Below are 26,843 nucleotides of genomic sequence, written 5' to 3' on the forward strand. Positions count from 1 at the left end.
CCCGCTGTGGGCTGTAACATCCCCCCGTTTCCAACCCCACGTACAGCGGAGCTGAATTCCCCTCTTGGTTTCAGCCACAGTAACCCAGCAGCTGCAAAACCCAGCAGCATCCAGCCCTACATCGAGGGCCGGAGCCCGAAATATCACATGCAGGCCATCTGCACTACAGGTCTTCATCGTCACTAAGTTCCTTAAGTGCTTTCATTTATAAATAAAACTGAAAGATGAACCAAGAGTCATCCCAGCAGCAGCACGTTCCTCTTCCCGAGGCGCTGTGGGACACCAGCACGGAGAGCTGTGCCGCAGCCCCCTCGCCCCAGCGGGGTGCTAACTCCGAAGGCTGGAGATTACAGCTGGCTTGGGAATACTGGAAACAATTTCACTGCTGATCTTTCACCAAATGCATATACCTGCGATGCTCAGCCATAATCTCAGCCTGCTCGCCGCACGTCCCAAAGAGATGACAAAAAGCTCACAAGTCTGCCCAGCTGCCAAAACCGCCCGCTTCCCCCACCTCCACAATGCAGCCGAGTGCTGTTAATATGAAAATCTTTGCGCTATTGATCACTCAAAATATGAGGGCAACAAAAACACATTGAATTTAACATAAAAATAAACAACTCATGGCTGCTGTATTGACTGTATTATTCATATTATGTTTTAATTCGTTCGCCTCTCATGCAGCGGCTGCAGATTTTTGGTTGCTGTGTGGGACCGAAGCCCAGCCCTGGCAGCCCATGCCTGCTGAAGGGTCTCCTCTCGAACCACTCCCCAAGCAAAGGCGCTGAAACCTACGGCAATATTTGGTGCTGTCTCCTTTTGGGTACTAGAAGTGTTGGGGGATAGCTTGGGTTCATGGTCTGAAAGATGGAGGGAGCTAAGCAATCCATACTTTGGAGGACAGAGCTCACCAACCTGTCCCTAACCCTGCCTGAAGCTTTGGCATCACATTTATGACACGTTCATGATACTTGTACCTAGATTTCCCCAGTCTCCACACCATGACTGATCATCACACACTGAGCCATCCTCATCCCCATTACCCAAAAAAGCCAAAGGGTCAGCATTCTGCACCCTAGGGAGGTGAGATCCATACAAGTCTGATGAGATAACATGGACATCATGTTACAACGAGCTATGCTGACTCCACACAAGGGGTCCCTAAACTCGCCCATAAACAGCAAAAGCTCTGCAACATCTCCAGGTCTTCTCAAGGCACTTGAATGTTACAGCAGAGCCAGGAAGGAAGGCCTGACTGAACGGCAAGGTGGGGTTGGGACCCCACCCCATGTCACTCCGAGCACCACTAAAACCCCAACAAACCAGGCAGCCCCATAAGTCGTAAGAATTAAAGGCACGATTCCCCCTTTCTAACGATGCTTTTACAGAAACCGTTCCACTGTAAAACTTTATGATTTGAATCTTTATAGCCGCCAGCAGAGCACATGTTCACTGCCTTAAATTATAACTTAATCTCAGCAGAATTTGTGCTTTCCAGTGCTGTGAGAAAGGGGAAGAGAGAAAGGCAAGGGGCAGCCCCTCGTGCCTGCTGCCCACCTGCCTCCTCGCCCCGTGGGTGCTGCAGGGGCTCAGCCCAGCTCCCACCTGGAGATGCTCTGCAGCACAGGAATTAAACGGCACCGTGCGGCAGAGGGACAGAGGTGCCCGCAGGCTGCTGTTTATCACCGTGATTGCAGAAACACTAAAATGCTAACGGAGCAATGCGGATACCAATAAACACAGCGGAGGGGATGGTGGAGACGCGGCAGCAGCATCCCAGCTGCACTTTGTGGGGTCAACGCATCCTGCCTGGGAGAATCACACACATCCACTGCTGGTGGAAAGTATCCGGGTCAATGAGGGACCGTGGCTTGTTCAAAGAGTAGAAAAGGACCAAATCTGCAACTGCTGCTGTTGTGGATTCAGCATGTGGCAGTCTCCAAGTTACACCACCTTTCAGGGGATGAACGTGCATGTTCTGCCTGCCAACACCTGTTCCCAGCTCTGCTCTCAGTAAGAGCAGGAGTGGTGCTTGCAAGGCTACGCACAGGCTGCACCGCAGGGAGCATCCTCCTGTGGTCCCCAACATGCTTTCCCCACCCATACTCCTTGCTCAAAGGAATCGCTCTGGTTATTGGTGTTTTGTTTTATTTTGTTTTGTTTTAAATCATGCTGCCCATATCCAGAAGCAGAAGTTGCACCAGCAGAAACATTAAACATCATGCAAATGTGAGTAGTAATGGAAGAAGCCCATGTCCTTCGTGTGTGCTTGCACATAGCAAGATGGTAGGAAAAGAAAATGCTGGCAGGAGCTGCCCAGCCATCTGTAGGGAAGAGTTTTCTCGTCTGGAGAGGGAATCAGGAGCATTTTTCTCAATTCCTTCTCATCTCCAGCAACAAGACAGAAAAGACCAGTCAATCAATACAACAGTAAAATTTCTAACCCAGGTAACCTTTAAACACTAAACGATGTCATACTAAAATAAAACAAACTACGAGAAATCCCAGTTAGGCATCGAAATAGCCCCAGGTCAACCAGACTGCAAAAACAGAGATGAACAGCTCCGGCTCTGTCACGCTGAGCCCTGGTGCCCTTCCTGCTGAGGTCTGGGTACCTAAAATCTTGTGGTCCTCCTCGGGCACACACCACAGCCCTGGTGTTGTGAGTCCTGGGATGGCTGGGTCACCGTACCCCAGGCTTGAAAGACATAAATAAGGTTTCTCTCCCTGCCTCCAAGCCGTGCACAATTTATTCACACCCTTCCCCTTTGCATCTTTCCTTTTCTTCTAGGTAGGGAACTGCTTTCTCCCTTCCTGCAGGTGCTGCTCCCTTCTTCCACATGCTGATAAATTCACATGGCACCGCTTTTACTGCCGGCAGCTGACCCCCCACTTTAATCCCCTCTGTCTCTTGTCTATTAAAGCATCTCCCCACCCAACAGGTTACCTTACTATGGGGCTCCCACAGAAACTGGAGTGTATTTCTAGGACCCTGTGCTCCACATCTTGTGTCTGCACAGCAGTGGGAACCCCATCCCTGGAGCACCGTGAAACCAAGCAGAAATGGAAAGGTGAAGAAGAGGTTATCTGCTTCTTTCTGCCCCAAAGTGGAAACAGCTAAATTTAACACATTCCTGAAATAATTCTGCTTAACTCGCTGCTGAAACCTACCAGTTCTCCCTGGTCCCTGGAGAGTTTGGTGCAATTCTGGGTGTCAGGAAACAAACACCAGCAGGGAGGCTTCGGTTTGAGCTCTGAACTTGCTGCCTCACCTGTGGGGAACACATCCCTCTGCCGCCCAGCCTGCAGTGCCCATCCACAAAAGGAATAAGAAAGGTATAAACCCTCCATTTTCTGCAGGACTGCAAAGAATTTGTGAATAAACCTTTACAGCCTTTTAATTATTTTTTTTCCCTTACTCTATAATCTCATTTCTTCTAGGGGATGGGGACATGGATCTCCTGTAGGCAGGATGCTCTCTGGGAGCTATGGTTTGTGAGCACTTTCTCCAGCTCAAGCTGGACACCTCGTACCTGGCAGACCTCACCTTTTGCAGAGCCACGTCCGACCGAGAGCTCCCCTTTGATGCTTTCTGCTCTGGTTCTTTCAGGCTGCGGTCCAGTAACTTTCCTTCTTTAAAGGAAGGCCAAGGCGATTTTGTTTCCTGACTTGTGAAGAGCTTTTCCTCTTCTGTCTTTGATCTGTGTAGTGAATTTGATCTCCCAGAAGAGCAGAGTGAGTGTGTCTCCTTGCAGCCCGGTTCCGGACAGTCAGGATTTTGATTCATTGATTCATTTATTTTTATTTGGCATTTGTGTTTGGCAAGCTGAATGCGGGGCTCCAAGCAAGGCTCCTTCCTTAGGCCCAGGAGGAGGAAGGTGTTCCCCAAGGCTGGGGGCAGGATGCCAGGGCTCAGGCACCACTGGAGGTACAAACACAAGGTTTTTTGGGTGCGTCCAGCAATCCTACAGCAGATTCCTTTGGTAGCTCCGCTAAATAAAAGTTAAGCAATTGGCTCTGGGAATCTGACCGACCAGTGTTGGTGCTGGGATAAGAACAGGAGTCCAATCTCCCAGCCCCGAGACAGACAACAATTCTGTATATTCAATAAATAACCAGGGTATTTACTCAAATGAATGACTCTGAGCCTGTTCCAAGGAGTTAATTTAGTGCTAACTGACTGGATGGAAATGAAAAGGTCTCATTTTACATTAAGAATGATCACCTGACAGTTTTACTGAATATATTATGACAGGATTTATATGGCTATATAATTTTAGGGTATATTTGGAAGATTATTATCTTGATTTAAATAAACACCATCTCAAGAAAATCAACACTGAGTCAGGAACTTTTTGCACAAGAATAAAGGCAAGAAGTGAGCCGAAGTTGTATTTCGTGCCTTCTGCCAGCAGCTGCTTTGTAAAGTGCAGGGTCCCAGAGTAGGCAGTGAGAGACAGAAATCTCAAGGAATTCCTCAGCTATGCCAATTCAAATATCACGAGTGAACACGACAAGCTTCTTGCCCCAGACTTCTCGGCTGTACACAGGCAGGGAAGCAGAGGAGAATATGGACGGGAGGGAGACGTGGGTGCAGGGAGGCAGGAGGAAGAGGTCTGGGTGTCAGTGTCAGGAGTGACCCTTAGAAAGGATCTTCTGGGAGGACGAATAAGGCGCAAAAAAAAAAAAAAAAAAAAAAAAAAAGCAAATAAAATATAAGGACTCACTTTCATGCACCCTATTTTCCAGGGGATGTTCCCATTCCCCGAACAAAAATTGAGCCAAGCCCTTTTGCCAGAGACAACCCCCTGTGCAGGGCTGCAGCATCTCCTTCCCCGCCAGTGCCGTGCTGTCCTGCAGGAAGGTGCCTCGGTGAAAAAATCAGAGCTGAGGACACAACCAGCTGCCTTTCTCAGCCTCTCCAGCTCCCGAATCCCCTTCTGTCTAATTCTGTGTCTCTAAGTGTAATTGTATACAAGAAAACCACTCTCCAGGCTTGTTCTGTTTTACAGACTGCCTGATGGGATTATCTTTCCTGTCATTTTGAAGCTTGTAGAAGCGTGCGACTTACACCACTCAAGCTAAATCACACTCGAAGCACTTTGTCTGTCTAAATTGTTTTGAGGACCAAGTCATTTATTTGCAGATCGTGTTATTTATTTAGTAAAAAAAAAAAAAAAAGAAAAAAAAATTATAAATGAAATGTAAGTAGTAGGTAATAAGGACATTGCAGTCAAGTAGCAATATCCTGTGGAGCAGATAAGTGCCAAACAGAAATGATCTTAAATATGCTGAAAATGGCATTGCCTGGTCTCAGACTACACAAAGAAAAGGCAACTTATTTGGTCAGGCACAATCTTCCTGGGAGGTAACGCAGGCTTAGATATTGCAGCGATGACAGGCAGCCGAGACGTGGCTAAGACAGGTAGATCGATTATTCCTGTAGCAGTAACCTTGGGGCAATATTTGTCTGTCATAACCCCAAAGCAGATCAACTAACATTTAGGGACTAATCTGATGCCCAATCCAGTCAGTGTGAATTTTTCCATTTATTTACTTCCATGGCCACCAGATCAGACCTTTGGGGACTGCGAGATAGCGCATGAGCTCCCGTTGCCGCTGGAGCAGCTGAACATGGGCAAGGAGCAGGAGTCGGGAGCTGCCAGGAGGAATCTGGTCCTGGAACATCACCCAGGGCTGGAAGGTGGCACATACAGATGCTTGTTTTGTGCACCGTGAGCCTGTGCTTGGTACAGGACACACCAAGCAGGTCCTTTGGGACCCTTCCGCCCCCAGGGCACGTGTCCCCTGGGGTATCCCAGCCCCACATGTGCCAGCAGCTTTATGAGGTCAAAGCCTGTTCTCACTCCCTCCAGCACGGACCCAACTCCAGAGCTGACTTTTTGAGGTTTATCCTGCATTTAAATGGGTATCTGGAAAAAAAAAAGGCTCGTGGCGGAGGGTACTGCGTGCTTCAAGGTGCTGCAGCAGGCTCGGAGAGTCCACTTATTTCCGAGTGAAGATGGATACCTCGAGAGGTTCTCCTCACCAGTAAATAATTCATAAAAAACAAACAAGCCCGGGTCTGTTTGAATTAGAACAAAATATTTCTTTAGAAAAGTGAAGTGATTAAGCGCAGGAGGAGCTGGAGATGACAGCTGGTGTCTGCAGCTCCTGATGAGTCACCTTCACTCGCCGTGGCCCCTCTCCCTGGGAAGCTCGGCGGCGTTTTTTTTTAACCCTTCGAGATTCCCAGGAATGATTTGTCACCGGGGTTATTAGCATTTCTCCCTTGGTATCGACAGCTTGTCTTTCCTCCTTCTAACCGGTGAGTGATTTCTTCACACGCTCGCCAAATATAGCCAAATCACCATGGTAAACGTATCGACAGAATCATATTAACAGCTGCTGAGCATTTACAGGGCCGTAAGTTATACAAAAAAAGAAGGAAGGAAAACACACATGGAAATAAACCAACTCTGATCAGCGGTGACAAGCATTTATTTAGGACTCACTCGCTGGAAATATTTTTTATGCTTTAATTGCCAATTATAGGCTCCTGTGGAGGGGTGGCTTTGGACAAAACCACCTCCTCAACCCGGAGCACCGAGGCAGTGCTGAGCACACCCTGCCTGGGTGTATCCTAGGGAAGAAGGGTTTGTTCTTAAAGGAGGAATTTCCATGGGGTAAAGCCCTTGGGAGAGCACGAGAGAGGCTGACACGGGGCACGGCAGGAGAAGTGATCCTGCTTTGGCCTCCTGCTCCAACCAGGACACGCTCACCATCCCCTACCTGCCCCCTCACTCGTGGTTACGGCTTTATTCAGGGACACACAGCAAAAAAACCTTCCTGTAGGGCTCTGAATGCTTCCTCTGCAGCCTGCTGGGAATTAGTATCAAACAAGGGCCAGCACCCCCTCACTGCAAGAGTTCACATTTTAATATCTGCCACCTCGGGACCCGCAAGGACTGCGCTGCCACTCCAGCATTTGGGGAGCAGCCCTGGAAGGCAGCACATGGAGCTGCCTCGCTGCTTCCCACAGCTAACAGACTTCGTTACAGCTAACCATTAGAGTTGTTTTCTCTAACCACACTTGGACAAGCCCTCGCAGAGTTGAATTTCATGAGGGCTGTACTCAGCCGTGCGGCTTCCTCCTGCCTCAAAGGAAGAAACGGGCTGGGGTGGGGCCGGGGTGCTGTTAACATGCAGAGAAATGTGCCGAAACCCCAAAGGCGGGTGTGCCTCCTCTCCCTGCTCTCTCTCCCACATCCCCCTGCCTCTCCAGAAGCCCAGGCAGGGTATCTGCCATCAGCTGCTCCCCAGGACCTCTCTGTGCCACCTCGGAAAAGAGTTGGGGCTGGGGACTCAGGTGTGAATCAAACCAAAGCCACAAGGCAGTGGGAAGGAATGGGCACCATCCAACACAGAGAGAAGCACAAGTCCACAGGGAAAGTGCTTATTCCAATCCCAGCTAATTTCCTCTGGCATTTTTCAAGCCAAACTGGGGGCTTGAATGTAAGCAACTTCTCCTGCCTCCGCTGTCTCCACTTCTCCCTGCCCTCCATGGAAAAATAGACATACTGCAAACTGGAACACATAAAGTTAGTGTGAAACCTTTCTTTAAAAAACAGATAAAGAAGGTGCTTTATTTCTGTCTCTTCCCTCCAACTATCTTCCCTGTTCAGCTTCCTACCCTCATGCACGCCCTTTCCTTCCCCAAACTCAAAAACCTACACAAAGAAAAGCACCCTCATGCCCTGTCCTACTCCATCCATCCTTGACATCCCTCCCAGCCTTGCCTCTCTCAAGCTCTCTTTCCAAGCACCCCAAAGGCTGCACAGTGGGGCTGCAGAGGGCTCACCCACAGCCCGGGTTTACAGATGGTGTGCCTAAATCCACCTTAATAAAGTAAACTTAAGGCAGGGGCTGCAAAAGGGAGAGAAGCCCCCTCCATGCCCAGCCTCCTAGAAGCCAGCACGTGAAGACAGACAGACAGACACTGTGTCAAGCGGCTTGGAAAGGCACGGAGAGGTGGTGGAGGTAAGACAAGAACAGTGGCAACAGCAGCTTCAGTTCAAGCCGTGATGAAAATGTCCAAGCTGAGGCTTCATCTGTGGTTGGGAAATGCTGCTCTGACCCACAGGTGGGCTTCAGCAGTGCCCCATGGAGGAAGGCTTCAGCTGGACAGACCTCCCCTTTCTGCTTTTTTGGGGGGCTCTCTGTCCATCCAGGCCAGCACGCTGCAAAACACAGGGAGGCTGCTGCTTGCTGGGGCAGACACAGCCACCATGTGTCCATGTGTCCCCATGGGGACACGGACCACCGGGGGTGCGAAGGAGACAAGGACCCCATCACCTCTCTTGTCCCCTCCACCATCTTTGAATGAACCAGCCTCAGAAAGGAGCTTTCTGGACCCCAAAAAAGAATTTCTTGGTGCTCCTTTTATCCAGTGCCTTTAAACGATGTCTCAGACACCATTAGCTCTCCAAGACCCCTGCTCTCCTTTGCTCTGTTGCAGCTGGGGGTGGGCTGGGGATGCAGAGCTATGACTGCCCATGGATAGCCCCATCGTCCTGCCCTACTGCCGTGTCACCCCGACTGCAGGCTCCCTGCCAGCTCCTGCAGCCTCTCACCAACATGTCACAGTGTCCCCAGGCGGGCTGCCTACGGGGCTTTCCTCCATCCCTCGCTGTGCGCTCCTGCACCAGCTGGGAGCAGGGCCACAGGAGCCTTGCATGAGGTTGGGACTGGGGAATCACCCTCACATCACCTCTCCTTGTCACCTCCAGCATCACCCAGCTTCCAGAAAATGAAATACCAGCACACCCAACCCCAAAACACCATGGCTTTGAATTCACGCAGCTACCCCAGAGGGATGAATGGATACGAAGCCATTTAAAAGGAGTGACCCCAAGGGAGCATGTGAGCCGCCCAGAACCAGCACGTAAATCTCTCCTTAGCAAATCTGCCTGTTAACAACGTGCTCAGCAGCCAACAAAGACTGTTTCCCAAGGAGGAGCCCTTCCCTTCCCTTCCCACTTGGGGCTGGACGGAGCCCACCGTCCCGCCTCGCTCGTCCCCATCCGCAAAGCAGCAGCAGGTGCCTGGCGCCCTGACCGCCCTGATGCATCCCCATGGTGCTGCGGCGTCACCAGGAGCAGGAAAAATAGATGAAACCTTATCTCCAGAAGAAATCTACATCAACTTCCATGAGTAACAACCTCCGGAGACCGAGCGAGGCAGCCGGCCTGGCCCCATGGCAGCCCCTTGCCATCGCATCGTGTGCCGGCACAGGGCCAGGAGGCACCCGGGTGCCAGGCGAGCACAGGGGTGGCAGGAGTTTGCTGGAGATGCTCAGGATGAAAGCTGCTCGAGCTGCTGTGCCAACGGTCGCATTCTGCATGTAGGAGAGCTCCCTCTAGGTTAAACACGCCGGTATTTCAGAAGCCATTGCTCATTTTTGGAGTCCTCATTCTGCCCCGCTGCCTGTCTCCAAAGGAGCCTGGGTGCCCATGCCATGCAGAGGAACAAACACACGCCTCGTCGAGAGCAAAGTGGCATGATTTCATTCCTCCTGAGTATCTACAGCAGCAAGCAGCCTCTGGGGACCGATGTCCCCTCTGTCCCACAGCCACACACGTGAGATGCGCACACCCTGCTATGTGCACACCCGTGTGTGCGCTCGCGCCCCCATACCTGCCCTCAGCGTTTCAGCAGAGCTGCTCAGGCACATTCAGCCCCTAGAGCCACACCAGGGACTGAGTCCACCCACGGCTCCTCCAGCCAAAACCCCGATCTTTACCCCGACCCGAAACACGTATGAATTATTCCACACGCCGGTGCGCGGTGGGGTTCAGCAGAGGCTTTTAAATTCGCAGAACTAGAAAAATCAGATGGAAAAGACTTAACGCCAAAAAATGCAGGACCGTTCCCCGCAGCGGTGTCCCAGGAGCTTTGAGCAAACTAGTTTTAAACATTGAAGTCTTTAATACAACTTCCTGTTTTATTTTTATTTTACCTAGGCTGGTATTTACTAATAAATATGCAGCTCGCTGTATACAGAACAGCGGGTAGCTCCCATTTACAGCTGAATATAACTGACTGCGATGTTCAACACCCTTTGCTCTGCAGTATAATACCCACAATAAAACACATACCATATTTGCAACTGTGTCCACGCTACTATTCTGGTACGTGACGCACATTAAGAAACAAACCCAGAACATAGCAAAGAATTTACCATTTACACAAAAAAAGATGCGTTGGGATTTTCAATAAGATCTGGCATAATACAGTATCATTTTTATATCTCGTCTGCTCTCTTGGTCTTGCAGGTTTAATACGTTTTTTCTCCCTGTAACCATAAACCTATACCTTGTATATGGATTTTTTGTTAAGCATAACATACTCTGCAAGTGTGTATTTATAAAACTTTACCATTGAAATGTAAGAATTGTCAGAATGACTCAGTCCAAGGTCCATCCAGGCCAGTATCCTGCTTCCAGCAGCTTTTCAGCTTAATATGGATGAGGCAGACAAAAGGGTTTACCACAGCACCCCTCCTTTTACAGCCGTGTTAGCAGGGGCAGCGCTGCCGATGGATGCCTACAGAGCACAGCAGACGGGGCACCAACATCAACCCTGCAGGGAGGGAAACTGAGGCAGGGGAGAGGAGCCACCAGGAGCCCCCGCTGCCCCCTCCAGCACCGCAGAGGGGCCAGCAGCCTGGGGGCTGCTCTGGGAAGAGTTAATGGTGGAGGTGGCGAGCCCGAGCGCTGCAGGTGTCTGCTTTTAATTCTCTGCCGCTCTTCTCCCAAACAGCACCGGGGTTTTCGCCCTCCCTCCTTCTCCTTTACAACCGAGTGCTCAGCATAGGAAGGGGGGCGCGGGGAGCCAGGGCAGCCGGGAGAGCTCCTGCAGCCCCTTGGAGGCAACCTGAGCAGGCGCGAGAAGGCAGCTGGCTGGAGCCCAGCGAGAGAGCGGGGACCGTGGGACGAGTCTTTTCACATCTGGTTAAGTACTGCTAAACCCTCCGACGAGCTGCCTAATTATTACAACACTTCTGCTGAAAAATTAACGTGCTTGGCCGGCTGCACTGGGGCAGAAAGGGTAGGAAAGCAGCTGTCAGGATGCAGGCAGCGATGGGAGCACCAGCAAAGGAGGTTTGCGGCACGAGGAAAGGGCATCGGCATCGTGCTGAGAAATCGAGGCTGTTTTCTCCCTGTTTTTTCTGCTTCATGGCCCCCAGGACGGGGAAGTGCCAGCAGTGTTGGTGCTCCAGCCCGATCACCTCCTTGCTAACAGCGAGCAGAGATGCTCTGTTCACCACTCCGTGCTTAGCCCTCCTTTCAGAGGCTTTGACACAACCCCACCAGGCACCTTATTTCTTTCGGTCCCTACGGGTCCTGTAGGCACAGAGGCACCGCTCACCATTCGTATGCGCATCTCCCTGCAAAACCCACTTAGAAAGGGCTGCGGAAAGGAAATAAATAGCTCGCTGCTACGGCTCCCCCAGGGTGGCCTTCTCCATTTCAGGTTATCGCAGGCGTGCTGGTGGCTAAGGCTGTTTCTTCTCCAGCTGCAGTGTTTTTCATCTCGCTCTCTACACAAAAAGGTGGGCTTCTTTCCCGAGAGGTGTCCAAGCACACCCAAAGAACTCAGCGCAAGCAGCAGCCCGCTGGGCGCCTTTTACCCACAAGCGTTTGATGAAATTAATGACACAAAACTAAGTATAAAGGCTAAGACAAATAGAACTGGCAACAACTTGAACCTTTGGCCTGTCCTTTGAAAGTCTCTGGCAAGTCTCAAATCTTCTTGATCTGCTCACTAAAGGGATGACTGTCCCACAATTATTTTCCAAGCATTTGTTGGCAAGTTGGAGGAGGAAAAAGTCATTTCGCTGAAGCTGTTAGTACAAAAGCTCAGCTCCAGCCAGGGCCCTGGACTCCACTTCAAATTATAATATTTTAAGTACCTGAAAATAAATATTTTGTCAGCTGCTGAGAATTAAGAAGTAGCTTCGACCTTTCAGAGAGGGGAACCCTGCGGAGAGCGGCGAGCCTCAGAGAGTTAGCTGCAAAACAAGCTCTGCCCGAGCCACCCGACCTGCCTGGCGCACACATCCTCCCCGCCGCTCAGCACCCACAGCCCTGGGGGGCACCACGGGCTCTGCTGCACCCCAACCTTCCCGTCTGGGCAGGGTGCTGGGGGGAGACCCTCGGATAATGATTTATGGATGCTGGGAGCGAAAGGAGCATCCCCGAGACAGCAACGGAGCGGTGGCGGGGCTGCCGACAGGGCTGCCAGCCCACTCCCGCGGTGCTCATCGCTGCTATTGTTCCGGGCTGTCCGAGGAATTTCATCCACTCGCACGGGGATTCAAAATGCCTGCTGTTGTTTCCTGACAGGGACACTTGCTCCGATGACGGCCGGGCACCTGGGTGGATGTGCCACCCGGCTCTCAGCCGCTGGGGTGACATCGAACGTTGTTTGTGCTCCAGCACCCGCACAAAGCAGGAGATCTGCGGTTTTGCAGCAGAGCTCAAAGAGTTAAATCCGCCTCCCTTCCCCCCAATCTTTCTGCCTTTGGCCTTTAGATCAGCCCTGGTTGCCAATGAGGACTCATCGAAACACCACGAGGCTGGGCCTGTCAGGAAGGAAACCAGCGCGTCCAGAGTTTTGTTGTTCTAAAGACTTTTTTTTTTAATTTTATTTTACTGCTCAGGAAGGAAGCCAGAGCCTGTGCTTCAACTCCAAGAATGTCGATTACTCATCCTTCCCTGCATTATTTCTTTTATCTCTCACTTTTATCTACCTTACTCCAAATTTTTCCCCCCTTTTCTTTCTCTGCTGTTCCTAGCCACTGTTTTCAGCAGTTCATCCAAGTTCCAGAGCCGAAAAATAAAACCAAAGACTGTTTCTTCAGAATAAATGACGATGCTACTGTTTATTAAGCAGGCCCCCAGCCCTCCCCCAGCCCTCCAGCCAGCCATGTCACTGTGCTGCGGGTACCAGGGCTCCTGCTGCCACCCGGGACCTGAGCCCCTCGGAGACGTGGATGCAATGCCCTCAGCTGTGCTGCGGGAACGGTGTAAGCCCTGCTTTAGAGATGTGCCCCGAGAAAGGGCTCTGCTTGTCCAAGGTCAACAGAGCCCACAGCACAACACGGGCTGCACTCGGGGCTTTGCCCAGGCAGCCCTTCCCTCTTCCTGCTCCAGCGGTCAAGCTGGAAACGTGCAGCAAAAGTGAAATACCCGGCGTCTGAAGAACTGGCAGCACATCTCCTTAGCGTGGGTCTGGGGTCACCTGGACGCCGGTGAGCCACCTGAGTACACAGCAGAGGGGCCATCAGCGAGCGGTGTCGAACTGCCTCTCCTCTCGGGGCCCTTTCTGCAAAACCCATCACACCACACCGGGATTTCCTCTGCCTCTTTGCCCAGGTGCAGCTAACAACCCAGACACAACAGGCAACGTCCAGGACAGCAGGGTCCCGCCTGGGTTTCACTGACACCGTAACCCCCCCAGGGCACCCTGCTCACAGGGGGTGAGCTCAGGAGGCTTGGATCCTCGCCGTGTTCCCACAGAGACAACCCGAGGGGAAGCATTTCCCCAGCTGAAGGCCCCTTCTTCCTTGAAATGTGCTGCAAACCCGGGGCCTGATCCATGCACAGCTTCCCCAGACGGCAGCAACATCTGAGACACATTCGAGTGAGACCAGTTCAAGTTCTCTCTCCCCGGCCCTGCCTTCCCCTAACAGGATCTCCCTCTGTTTCCACAGTCAACGCGTTGTTTTCATTTTAAGAGGGAAAATAATGAGATGGTGGGAACATTACTTCTGGCTAATGGAGACGGAGATCTGCAGACTTTCACTGCTGAGTTTTTCCAATATATCCCCGTCCTGATCCAAATAGCATCACACTTATTTCAGTCCTGGGCGCAAAGCATTGGCCAAATTGGGACAGAAATAACTTGTAGCCCCTTTCTGCTTCACACTCCCTCAAAGATCTCTGCAGAGCTTGCTGACGTTTGACTTCTGGTCTACAGACTCCCTGCCTCCCCCCGCACTTAATCTCCAGGCTCCCTCCACACAGCCGTCCCCAAAAAATGCTGGCCCCGATGCTCAGCCTCTTCCACCCCGGTCCCATTCCAGTGCCCCAGGGGTCAAACTGGGGAGGGAGAAGAGAAGTGCTCGGGAGGGAAAACCTCTCTATAACATTTCTGCTGTTGGAAACAAGGTTGGAGGAGAAGGCTGAGCTGTGATCTGGTACCGAGCCTGCTCGCAGCTGTCAGCACAGGCTCTCTATGATGAAGGATTGCTATCCTATGCCCCCTTATAGTGAGGGATGCTACAGGACAGACAGTTGCACATACTAAATGGCTTTGCAAGTCGGTTCATAAAGGGAAACAACACCAGAATCAGATGAAAAGGTTGAGACGTTTTTAATTTAAAATAACTTCATTAGAAACAAGGTGATTTGTACTGAAAATCCCGACAGAAAGACACGGGCCCATTAGGGCAGCCCCCTGAGCTGCACTTTTTGCTCTGCCCACAAACCCCAATGCACTCTGGCGAGGCTGCCACACGCAGCCTTCATCCCCCAGCTCACTGCTGACTGCCCCCCGACACTTTTGGGGGGCACAGCATCAGCAGAGGGACGCGTCCCAGCGCCTGGCCCCCGCTCCATGCAGCAGGATCACACTTTCACAGAGCAGAGGCGGGTCTGCAGGACTGTACCAGAACAAAGCCAATGCCTAAAAGCCCTCGTGTCTTTCCAAATTAAAACCTGGACTTTGCTACTCTGTCTAGAGCCAGTTACCAAGAATCCGTGCTACTGCAGGAAAACAAGGACACGGCTTCCAGCTCTTCCTCTTATGGGTATCCAGAGACACGCAGCGCCTTCCTTTTCCCTCTGCAGAGCAGCCGTGTACCGGGAGCCCGGTACTGACGAGAAAAAAGTACAAAACACGGTCTTGCCCTGAAACGGTGATGAGAAAGCAGCTCTCATCTGCTACCAAACAAGGATGGTTTCAAAACAACCCTGATTAGAGACAATGTGAGGAAAAGCACCATGGAAGTGTCCCGGACCTGAGCGCAAGGAACATTTGCACTGTCACCGGGACTCCTTCCCCACCTTATCAGCATTTAAGACAATAAATCTTTCTTTTCCCAGATTTTCTTTCTCCCCTCTTCTGCTGCGCCAGGGACTGCTGTAATTCAAGATGCCAGCAAGTGGTTGAAGGAGAAAGTAATGCTGATGGCTAAGGGGCGCCTGGCTTATCACAGCCACCATCAATGTTTTCAAAATAAAAGACAAAGAACAAGATGACAGACACAGATAGCACCAAACCCCACAGCCCGTGTTCAGGCAGAGCTCTCGGTGACTCCATGGACGAGTCCCAGAGATGCTTCTTGTGTGTAATCCCGTGCCAAATTGGTGGGAAAAATAGGGCACTGGATTACCTATGGTGGTTCTTGACTCCCAGCAGAAAAAGCGAGCAAGGCCACATCAGCCACCATGCACCAGGGGACACGCACCCAGTCCTGGCTAGCATTCTGCAAGGTTCAGCCAAAAAAATATCCTAAAGGCAGTGGGAAATTGCTCCAGCGTGAAAACGGAAAGAAAACTGAATTCAGGGCAGGGAATTTGCCCAGAATGCCTACAACCTGCGAGTCTGCATGCGTGCCGGTCGGTGCAAACACAGCAATCACGCAGGCCAGCAGAGCAAAACAGGCAAACAGAGAGGGTGCAGAAAGGGGAGAGAGGCGTGCACGCGGGTTGGACACGCAGGGTGCAAACAGACGTGCCCTGCTGCAAAGGACGCTGCTCAGGAATTCGATACCACGTTACAGAAGACAATTTCCCAGTTAGAAATTCATCGCTCCCAAGGAATTCCAATTGCTTTGCATAGCCAAAAAAACATCCTCAGAAGTCCCCAGATTTGCTATCCTCTCCTGAAGGACAGGGGTGGAAAATCCGTAGGCTATCAAGCAAACAGACACGATCCAGGACTACCATTGACATGAGCCGCCGGGTGGAAATTGTCACAATTCGCTGGCAGCGGCTGCTTTCCTTGGAACACAGCATTAGCAGAAAACAACTTTGCCCCCGCTATGAATTTGCATTAGAAATCCATAATAAAAATAAAGCCTAATATTATACAAATGGGTACGGTTCTCTATAGTGCTCCTGATGCAGATTAAGGTTAGACAGATTTCAGATGACAGTTATTTACCTCGGTCTAACACCATGTATGCACAAATGGAATTTATTTTATAGCTGCAGATATTAGGCAGAGGAAGAGATGAGAGGAAATCTTAGAGTCTCACGTAAAATATAATTACGTCTGTTTTCTGCTCCTTGGAAGGCAAACAAAGAGGGGAAAATGAATCTGCTGCTAGCATTTAATGGGACTTGTCTAAACGGTATCAAACAAATAACAACCGCCAACAATTCACAGAAACCCTCACGCCTGGATTTTCCAGGGGGGAATTCTGGAAACTCTACGACCACGTTGGCTCCAACTGCTTCAGCCCCACGGAGCAGGGCTGGGCCCAGGGCACCTGCACGCCTGGGAACGTCCCTTTCCTTCCAGACCTTCAGATTATTAAAGAAGGAGAAAAGAAATCATGAAGGGGTCGGTGCTTGCTGTCTCCCTCCTCCCTGCAAGGCATGCCCACTCCTCCTCGCCTCTCCCAAGCTGCAGCCCTCGCAGATCAACCAGGAAACTGTCGCTAACTCTCGAATTTTGCAAGTTAGCAAGTGAAATAATAAAACAATGTTTTAACTGTCGGAGATCCTGGCTCTCAAAGTGCACTTTGGTCATTTCCTTTAATAACTGTAGTTTAGTGGTAATGATTTATAATAGTTCATAATATTCTACTGACTGTACTATATTAATAATACTAATACTTTGCCCTTGCGCAGCACCTTCTGTCAAAAGCTATGGGGCAGCTCGTGCCAGCCCCACGCTGCAGTGGGGCAGCCGTGCCCCCCAGCCTGCCCTGCTGCGGATTTGGGGTCCCAGCCCGGCACGAAGCCCACCCCCACTACTCCACTGGGGCTTGGTGGCAGCAGCTGGGCCTGATTGATGGGGCTGGAGGCTTGATGTGATGAAATCTTTCTCGAGAAGCAGGGTTGGGCTGGTGGTTTGGGATGGGATGGACAGGTGGCTGAATTAACCGGGTGAGATGCGGGGTTTGCCCTGCAAGTGCTCTCCTGCGAGTGGTCAGACACACAGAGCAGGAGAGGGACGTCACGTATTTCCTGCACGTGTGCCCACCTGTGCGGGAGGAGGTGGATGAATAGGACAGTGACGTTTTGCTCTGCCCTTTTGCTCCAGAGTTGCAGATTACATTAACAGGAACGGCCCCAGGAACCGCTGGCATCACCAAGCCAACAGGAAAGCCAGCTGGGTGGCGGTGGCTGCTTGGGGACACATTTTGGAGGGGAAAACAGCAGCCTGGAAAGGAGTCTGGGCAACAGTTTGCAGGGGGAGTGCGAAGGCTGCTGCCAGAGAAGCAGAAAAAAGAAGGGATGGACGGGCTCCGAGCTCCAGCCAGGCTCCACAAGGACAGCGCCAGCCGTGAGATGGGGACCACGCGATGGGGACCTTCATCCCACCCCATCCCTCTGCCTGCCCACCCCTCCTGAGCACCCACCGCTGCGCCTCCACCCGAGGCGGAAAGGCGGAAAGCAAACGTTCCACTTGATTTATTTCATTATTTCGTAAGCAATTTTAAGCTTGCAATTTCCCGTGGTCGCGGCCGATGATTATTAGCAGCAAAGCGTCGCTCCGCGTTAAGACCCCAAATTTTACCTGCCTCGGACGTGGTGAAGTGCTTCAGGAAGGGTGGCAGCGCTACATGAGGTGTCTGTGTGTGGCAGGGGGCTGTGCCCAGGCAGCCCAGGTCTGATGCCCGCAGTGTTGTGGACTTTGGGAATTCAAGCTGTGGTCATCACAGCCGTGGTGTCCACCGCCTGAAGCACGATTTACATTTTTGCAGCGCTTGATCGATAACAAAACTGTTGTTTCCAAAGCTGAGCTACCTCCATGCTGCAGATGGGCTTTGAAACCCCAAACTGGAACAAGGAGCTCACTGATATGGCGCACAGCTTCACTTGCAGGGGAGCAACTGGCTACAGGACACAGTGACCATGTGCGAAGAACCACTGATAAATATTATTATCGAAAAGAAATAGTAAAAGCAATGTTAATAACCCCACACACAGCAGTCCCAAGAACACAGTGAGGTCCACAGGTGCCCACCAGCAGGCCAGGAGCAAGGTGAGAGCCACCAGCACCAGCAGGGAAACCGAGGCTGCAGGAGCTGGGCTGTGACAAGATGCTGGAAGCTGAGGACAAAGAGGTGGCAGGGCCTTGGCACAGCAGGCTGAGCTCCGCAGCAGGTCACGGACAACACATGATGTGAGGAGAACACAGCAAGGGGAAGCCATCTCCTGTGGAACCAGCAAGGAAGCCTCAGAGATGTGGCTGAGATATTGGTTGGGATGAGGTCCAGCTCTTTGCCCAGAGACCCTGGTCCTGGGATGGACTTCTGCCCGTCACTCTGTGGGGAAGTGACGCCGTGGTGACTGGGTACAGAAGGCCACTGGGACAGATTTTATTGGAAGCAAAGAATAAAAACAAGGGCCTTTTTTTTTTTTTTTTTTCAGATTTAAAAATGGGTCTATAGATCTCTTTTGCAGAAAGGAACATGCCATTTATTTCCACTCCTTCTAGGAATCTCAACTATTGTATGCTTATTAAAGGAAACCCATAAAACACGTCGCCCAGTGTCTTTAACACACGCTTTACAAGAAGCCCCCAACCTCCAACAAATGGCATTATGTTTCTCAGCAAGGCCCCGCCGAAGGGCCCCATCCAGCACGCCTTACGTCTGCCCTCCCTGGAAAGGCTGCGCTGCCGTACACACACCCTGGCCACAACATCACCCCAGACGTCCTCGGTGCCTGTGCTTTGAAACAAGGGACACGGTGTCCAAGAACATCAATTTCAGCCTGATTTGCCACGAGGCACCCACAGCAGCCATCCCGTTTCGCAAGAGGTGGCACGGCCCCCAGCACTGGTCCAGCACCCCCGGGGAGCAGCCCCCTGCCTCTGATCTCCGTTCATCCAAAGACCAAGCTATTGCCTCCATACAAACAGATCTCACAGGGCCAGGTGCTAATCATGGTTACACCAGCACAAATCCTAAATAATTTTACTGAATTTAGCAAATTTTCTGTGTTGGTGAAGACAGGATGAGACTTCGCTCCCTTGATGCCCAGCGTAACTTCCAAACACTGCCCAGGATGAAAATGCCTGCCTGGGTTCTCATTGTGTTAAAAGTACCTCGAGTGTGAAGTTATTTTTCAGGAATATTAAAACAGCGCAATAAATTCCTTAAAAAAAAAAAAATCAGAAAATCACCCTTTAAGTTATGGGGTAAAACAAACATTTTAATGAGCTAATCAAAAAGGGTTCTCATGCAGTAGCACAGAAGACTCTGCAGTGCAATTACAGTGCTTCACCTTCCACATAACACAAACCCTTTCAGGAATCTGAAAAAGACAACTAAACGGCTGGGCTCTGCACATCTGGAGAGCACCCCTTAGACACATGAAGGTGTTGCCGATTGAAGAAAATTTCTCCATTTTTGCCAGCTCTTGTGGAAGCGTTTTGCCTCAAAGCTACAGTCACCTACCTGCAGCAGCTTCTCCATCAGGAGCAAAAGCACGCAGCCTTGACATATCAAACAGGCACACCCGGAATGCCCAAAACTTCTCAGGAGCCAAAACCCCGAAACAAGAACCCCCCGCAGCACTCATTTGTACAGAAACTCCAAAAATGTGTATGTAAGTGTCAATACGAAATGGGATCGCGATTAGATCTGCAAAGCGCAGCCTCTTGAATTCCTCTTTGCGGAAGTTTTCCTTTTCTAATGGTGAGCATAAAAGATCATTAGGATCCACTAAAAAGCCCAGCTGCTCACTCGCTCGGCCTCCGGCAAACACTCCCATCCGCGCGTATGCACACGCCAGATAAACCCGCGGTGCTAATGGAGCTAAGTTTCCATGGTGCAGCATCTATATATGATGGGAATATGATACAGAGCCAACAGACATGTTTAGTGTAAACTGTCCCGGTAGTTACGCAAGAATTTTAATGTCAGTAAAACATCAGGGACGTCGCCTGTGCTCTGCTCCACCGTGCAGCCGAGCGTCTTAAAGAAACGCGGTGATACGGGGAAGGAAAAGCAGCCCGAACCACCTTCCACCTCTGGGCGAGTTGTCAAAGCTGGCTGAAGTTGTCGTTGTTCCTCCTCCCCTCCCGGCGAGCCCCTGCGGCAGCGCGGTGCCGGGTGCTTGTGCCCAGCCCCGGTGACGCGGCACCGTGCTCGGTGCTGGCAAGGACACGGCACCTCGGTCCGCAGCTGCGCGCCGTGCCGCCTAATTCCTTTAACAGATTTACTTCTCCAAACAGGGTGTCTGACAGGGGGTGGCCAGCAAGATACGCGGCAGCTGATGCGCTCGAAATTCATTTAGCGAGCAGACCCGTTCCTCCGCCGCGATCTCCCGGAGTATTTTTTGAGCAAGCTCCCTTCCCACAGCCAGGTGGTATGGGAAAGGGAAAGGGCACAGAAGAAAAATGTCCCCAAGCCTTGAAACCTCACCCGCCTCCCCCCAGCAAAATAATTATGCTAGTGGCTACGCACACGCACCCGTCCACATGCGCTCCCACCTACGGCTGCGGCCCCACAGCCCCACGAGGATGGCCGGGAGGTGCTGAGCCATGCGAGGAGCTTGTGGCACACAAAGTGCCACGGCCAGGGGTGGATCGGGAGCAGGGGGAGAAGGAAGAGATCACGTCTGTGGTGCAAGGAGCATTCGGCTTCTGCCTTGAGTGGGAATCGCCCTACCCTCGCAGACGCTGACATAAAAGACACACTCACAGCATATTTCAAAACCAAAGAGCGATGGATTTACAAGGCAGGTTGATTTTATGATGACTTTTATTGAAAAGGTACGCTGGGTTTAGGCAGATGCCTTTTAGCGCCGGTAAGTTAGCACAGCGCCTAATTCAAGGAGACAGCCTGAGGAAGCAGCGCCGACAGGGGAGAGAGAGCCACAATGTCTCTATTACTCTCCTCGGCATCATAAACGGGAGAGGAAAAATCACGTCGGGAAGGGAGAGGAAGAAGCGGCGCAGTGGATTTTCATCGCAAAAAAAAAATATATATAGTAATAATAATAACGACGGCAATAACAAAATTGTTTTCTAGGAAGAAAATTCAACAGAACAAAGGAGCCCACGTTAAAAGCAAACCCCTTGCTCATGTTTGGGTTTAGAGGCAAACTGAGCATAACTTGGCGTTCCTCTTTGGGGTATGACACTCCACTTCCCTCTGAGCAGCCCCAGGAGGGGTCAGCACCCTGCTCAGCACCCCTGGAAGCCATCAGGGAGGACAGTGCCCCTCTGTGCTGCCACACCAGCAGGGAAAGGTGACAGGGGAGTGGGGAGCAGCAGCCATGGACGTGGGAAAATATTTTGGGAAATTGCTCACTGAGCCATGGGAGCAGGTTGGGGTTTGTGTCTTGGAGAGGGTGCTCAGTGGCCAAAAATATTCTCCAGTTAACCAGCGTCTGAGCCCGAGGCACAAATCCATTTGCTACAAGAAGGGTGGGCGTGAAGACAAGGTCAGGATAAGATACCTGAAGAATCAGGGTGTGCACACTTGCTACGAGCTCTGGAAATGTCTGTGGCTACCCGCTCCAGCTGGCCCCCTGCTCACACACATGCACGTACAGCAGCTGTATCCCTGCACTGGGGCACGGACATCTGTCTGCACGTAAAGTCAGGTCAACCTTGTCCCCAGCCGCATGCTGGAAGACAAGTTCCCTTCCAGAGCACCTCCCCTTAAGACCTGTCGTTGTCCATTTATAAGACACGAGGCAATGCTGCGTGGTTTAGCCCGGCAGGGAGGAAAGGCTGCCTGTCCTCTGCTGTCCGCACGAGCCGCAGCACCGCAGGACAGCCACCTGTCGAGCATCTCAACGAGGCACGACTAGAGGAAAAGCAACAAGTCAACGGAGGTACTTACATCTGTCACTTCGGTCCTCGGGACTGGACGAGGTCTCCCGGTCAGAAATGAGGCCAGAAACCGCAAAGATCTTCTTCCCCGTGTCATCGACCTTGAGCGAGCCGGGGGAGCTGGAGGGGAGCTGGGTGCCAAACTCGTACTCCTTGCCGTCAGCGTCCGAGAAGCGCAGGTGGGGCGAGTCGGTGTCGTGGCAGTTCTTGAGGCGCTTGGCCGGCGTGAAGGCCGACTGGTAGCTCTCCCGGTCCTCGGTAGACGCGAAGGGGCGGAAGGCCCCGACCCCGCTGTGGTTCAGCATGCTGATCGGGGTGCAGTCCAGGTTGGGGGGCGCGAACTGGGGGTGGAGGTGAAGCAAGGACGGGGGAAAGTCACGGTTTGCGAAGGCTCCCGGCACCCCGCCTTGCCGGTGGTACATGGAGGCAAAGGTGTAGGAGCCGTTGGTGAAGGGAATGTGCACGTCCTTGTCCGCTGACACCGGGACCCCAAAAGGCCTCGGCTGCTGGCACGGGATGGAAGCGTCACGGCTGGCTTCGGCGGTGGAGGCGAGCACCATGAGCGCCGGGGAGGCCAGCGGGTTGGGGAGGTAGGGTGAGTTCTCCATCTTGAACGCTGCCCGGTGTAAGTCCATCGGAGTCTCTTTCCTCAGCAGGATCACAGGCGGAACAGTCTTCCCTGGAAGGAAAGCAAAGCGAGGCCCGGGGCTGGAGCAGGGAAACCTAGTGGAGCATCATCACCCTCCGAACGCTGCAAGGAAAGAGAAAAGAAAAGAAAAAAAAAAAAAAAAAAAATGACTGGTTAGGTTTCTGCACTCGTCTCCCCGGGAAGCTCCAGCAGCGGGGTGGCCACTTGTGTTACAACCAAGCGGCCAGAGACGCGCTGCTCTTCTCATTCAGGAAAATCAATAGACAACTTCACACACTGGTGGGATCAGCTCTGGCCCTCCAGGTTACAGGCTGTCATCCAGTGCAGACGGATGAAAGGCAAACCAAAGGGAGGAACGCTCGGATTTAATAACCCCCTACTAAACAAGGTTCGGTCTAAAATTAAGACAGTGGCTCCAAACTGAAATTGGAATTTGATAGTGGCAAAAGAGGCATGTAAATGTAATTGCAGTCAGCTTATTGCCCACACACACACAACCCTAATCTGCTTGTGCGTGTGTGCAACCAGCACAAAAATACCTATTGCACAGTTACCCAAAAAAGCCACCAGATGTGTCATACTGCACACGATGCCTAAGACACGCATCGCAGCCGTGTATTTCCTCTCCCTCTCACGGTTTATATCTGTGGGTAATGCTGGCACCCACAGCACTTGCCACAATCCCATAGACCGGGGCTGTGTGGATGCGTGTGTGCCATACATCATCACAAACACACACGCACGCACTCTCCCTTTTAGCAAAAGGAGAAGAGACTTCACCAATAAAATGCCTGGCGTCTCTGACAATATTTAAAATCATAATGGGTGCTTCTGCCATCTGATCTCTGCAAACGTCTGCCTTTCGGGTCGGGGACAAGAGAGAATGGATCAGTAATTTTAGTTCCTAATGCACTCACTCTTAAGTAGATTTGTAAACTGCCCTGGATGTGCCATTAACATTTAGAGGAAAATGTTAACAAAATTTCTGACTTGCATCTCGCTGAGCCTCCTAGGCTGGCTACAGCCCACCAGCCAGCCACCACCCCCTCCCAGAGCAAAAGGAGGAAAAGCCGCTCCTTTCTGCATCTCTCCGAGTTGGCTTGGGCTTTTTGCTTTGTTATTTTCTCCCCCAATCAATCTAGTGTCTTTTCTTTCAAGTTTCCGCTGCCTGCCATTCAGGCCCCACAGCCCAGCTTAAAATACAAGGACTATAACTTTGAAACAATATACTAGCCGCTGGAGCTCAAAGGGCCAGAAAAATCATATAATAATAAAAAGCTGTTACAAATTGTGCCTCTTAAATCCAGAGGGTCAAACATCTCAAATAAAACTTACTGAAAGAGTGTCTCCCTAATGGAGTGCCTTTTGTACTCCATGAATGAGGGAGCCTAGGTTAACAAAGTGTATGAAATCCAGCCGGTGGCTTTAATGCAGTGCAGTGATAACATTTCCTCTCCCCCATCCTGTACCCAGGCACTCCAGCGACTGTTATTAATTGCGAAGATGAGTGGGCATCATCTCTCTGCTTCCTCATTTGGCACCCCTCCTCACAGACAGCGTTGCTAAATTACCAGATGAAGTATCTCACGTTAACGGATCTGCTCTCTTCCAAATTTTAAATAACTTTCCTGTCCAATTCTTGAGCATGGGGGAGAGGGATTGTGGCCGATGCCAAGGGCATCCTGCTCAGTGCTGCAGTCCTGGTGCGCCGGCTCTGCTGCTTTACGCAAGGCTGCTCAGAAACTGGTGGCCAGGGAACTGCATCCCCTGGCAAATTTGGCATTGTTGGGGGCTTACGCAACCATGGAAATACATATATGCGTGCACGTAATCCTGTATTTAAAGGCATGCTTTCAAACAAACCGCCGCTCTCAGAAATAAACAATCATTAACGTGGAAGTGAAACCGAGCAATCACGAAAAATATGGATTTCCAGGAAAAAAAAAAAAAAAAAAAGCAGCCACCTCTGCCTCCTTTTCTATTTTTACTTGTGCTGTCACCCCATTACGTTGAATGTATTTCAGAAATTAGTAATCTGGCCGCAACACTTGACACTCCTGTAGGATACTGTGAATCACTACGGCCGTTTATTCGTTTGCAAACTTCATTACACAGGGAATAAATCAACACATTATAATATCTCACCCAGCCAAATTTCTTTTTTTTTCAACTCCCACTTCCTTTTTCGTTCTCTCTTGCTCTCCTTCCCGCTCAGCACCTCCCCCCCCCCAGCAACATGTACAGATTAGGCTGCGGCGGACCAGTCATTATGAAAATCTGTCGTTAATACACTCCCAATGTCAAAATGTCATAGGTTTAAATACAGAACCCCAAATAAGAAAACTAACTGACCTTCTTAATTAAAAAAATATGGATTGCAGGATAATCAGCTGGACGGAACATTTGGGTGATGGGAAGGCAGCGGGCACAGGCGAAGTAAGTAACTGCTACTTTTCTGCCTCTATGCTGATTTTTTTTAATTTAGCACCTCGCGCAAATCCAGATTAAAATAACTCCAGCTATTGATCCGAGCAGTGGAATTGACATTAATTTTAGTTCACTTCTCACTTTGCAAAGGGATCAATAGGAAGTAATAACAGCTGACATCCCCGCTGAAAGGAGGAGAAAAGACGGGCTAGAGACAGAAATCGAAAAGCAACCAAATAAATCAGCAGCTACTTTTCCACGGCATCAGACAAACTCCAAACAGATTGCAAAAAGTCTTTGTTGAATTAACTAAACAAGGAGCAGAGGGAGGGGGGGTGAAGATCAATCTATGAAGCTACATAAACTGTCCACCAAGTCTCAAGGTTAGACGCACAGACTGAAAACATCCTCTTTTTTTTTTTTTTAATTATTATTTTTAATGCTACCTATCTGCATAGTTACTGGTTTCTAAAGCTGCCCTGTTTAAGGTGTAGACAAATTACCTGTGTAAATGTGTATGTTGCTAATAACAAGGCTGAACGTGCCACAACCAAGACAAATCGAATCAACAGCCTCAGCTCTGAACCATAAAAAAAAAATCTCTCACCAAGAACAAGTTGTAATCAGTTATCTCTGGCTCAGTTTTAGTTCCTCTGTGCATGAAGATTGTAACGCTGCTCTGAATTAGTTCAGAGGAAAGTCTGATAAAAGTAGGAGAAACCATGACGGAGGCGGATTTAGCAGGCATCACACACACCCAGCGAGTGAGGAAAACAGGAGTGAGCCCTGGTTGGGAGCACAAAACCCACTTGCTAATCAGCCTGCGGAGAAACACACACATATGCAAGCACATGCACGCCGCGGACACAGCCACCGGATCTGCAAATCTTTTACTAAAACGTTACTCGGAGTTCCTATTGCTAAATCACTTCTCTGCTATCGATTAAAATAAATAAAGCACACCACTCTGGTTTCTACAACAGGTTGCATTTTTGTGGTCTCTCAACCATTTCCAAATGCCAGAGATTAAAATAATGGGGCAAATTAACATTTTTCTACCTCCAGAAACAAAGTTTTCTTAGGGAAAAAAAAAAATTAATTAACAACCTATGGTGAAAAAAATAAAAAAAGGTTAAAACAAAAGGAAAGCCAGGAAAATTGATGATGCATGTAAATTAGGAAAGACCCAGAAAAAAATCACAATATCCATTTACATTAAAAAGTTTTTTCCCCATAAATGTCAAGTAGGAATTTAGAAATATGCTCTGCGTAGAAAAGCCAAAGATTATAAAACAAAATAATGCCAGCTGTTTGGGGATTTAAGTGCTCAAATGGATTATATATTTGAACCAAACTGGATTTCCTTATAATAAATAAAACAAATGCAAGCTCGAAAGCCAACAAAGGAGAGCTCTCATCACTGGATTAAGATACAAAGGAAAAACAGTTAATTTTTTCCAACGCGTGAAATATGCCAACTGCAGCCGCGCACACGGGCAGCTGCGGTGAAAACCGGTTTTGGGGGAAAAGACGAAAAAAAGGAGAACGGGGAGCGGGGGAGCCGGCGGCAGGGGAGGGCAGCCCGGGTCCCGGTCCCGGTCCCGGTCCCGGTCCCGGCTCCGGTGGGCACCGCGGCCCGGCCCCTGCCCCCCGGCCGGTGCTGGCCGCGGGTTTT

The 26,843-nt window shown here is 50.6% G+C and overlaps 1 protein-coding gene across 7 annotated transcripts in view; it reads right to left on the reverse strand.

The window, feature by feature from the left end:
* RNF220 (ring finger protein 220) overlaps nt 1-26,843 on the reverse strand; it is a 183,223-nt gene that overhangs the window by 153,992 nt on the left and 2,388 nt on the right. For all 7 annotated transcript variants that reach the window (XM_068691376.1, XM_068691378.1, XM_068691380.1 and 4 more), the window contains exon 2: nt 22,103-22,843. In XM_068691376.1, coding sequence (XP_068547477.1) covers nt 22,103-22,727 — 625 coding nt within the window. In that variant the 5' untranslated portion in view covers nt 22,728-22,843. The remainder of the gene's footprint in view (nt 1-22,102; nt 22,844-26,843) is intronic.

Source organism: Anas acuta, chromosome 8 (genome assembly GCF_963932015.1).
Source record: "Anas acuta chromosome 8, bAnaAcu1.1, whole genome shotgun sequence".
NCBI lineage: Eukaryota > Metazoa > Chordata > Aves > Anseriformes > Anatidae > Anas > Anas acuta.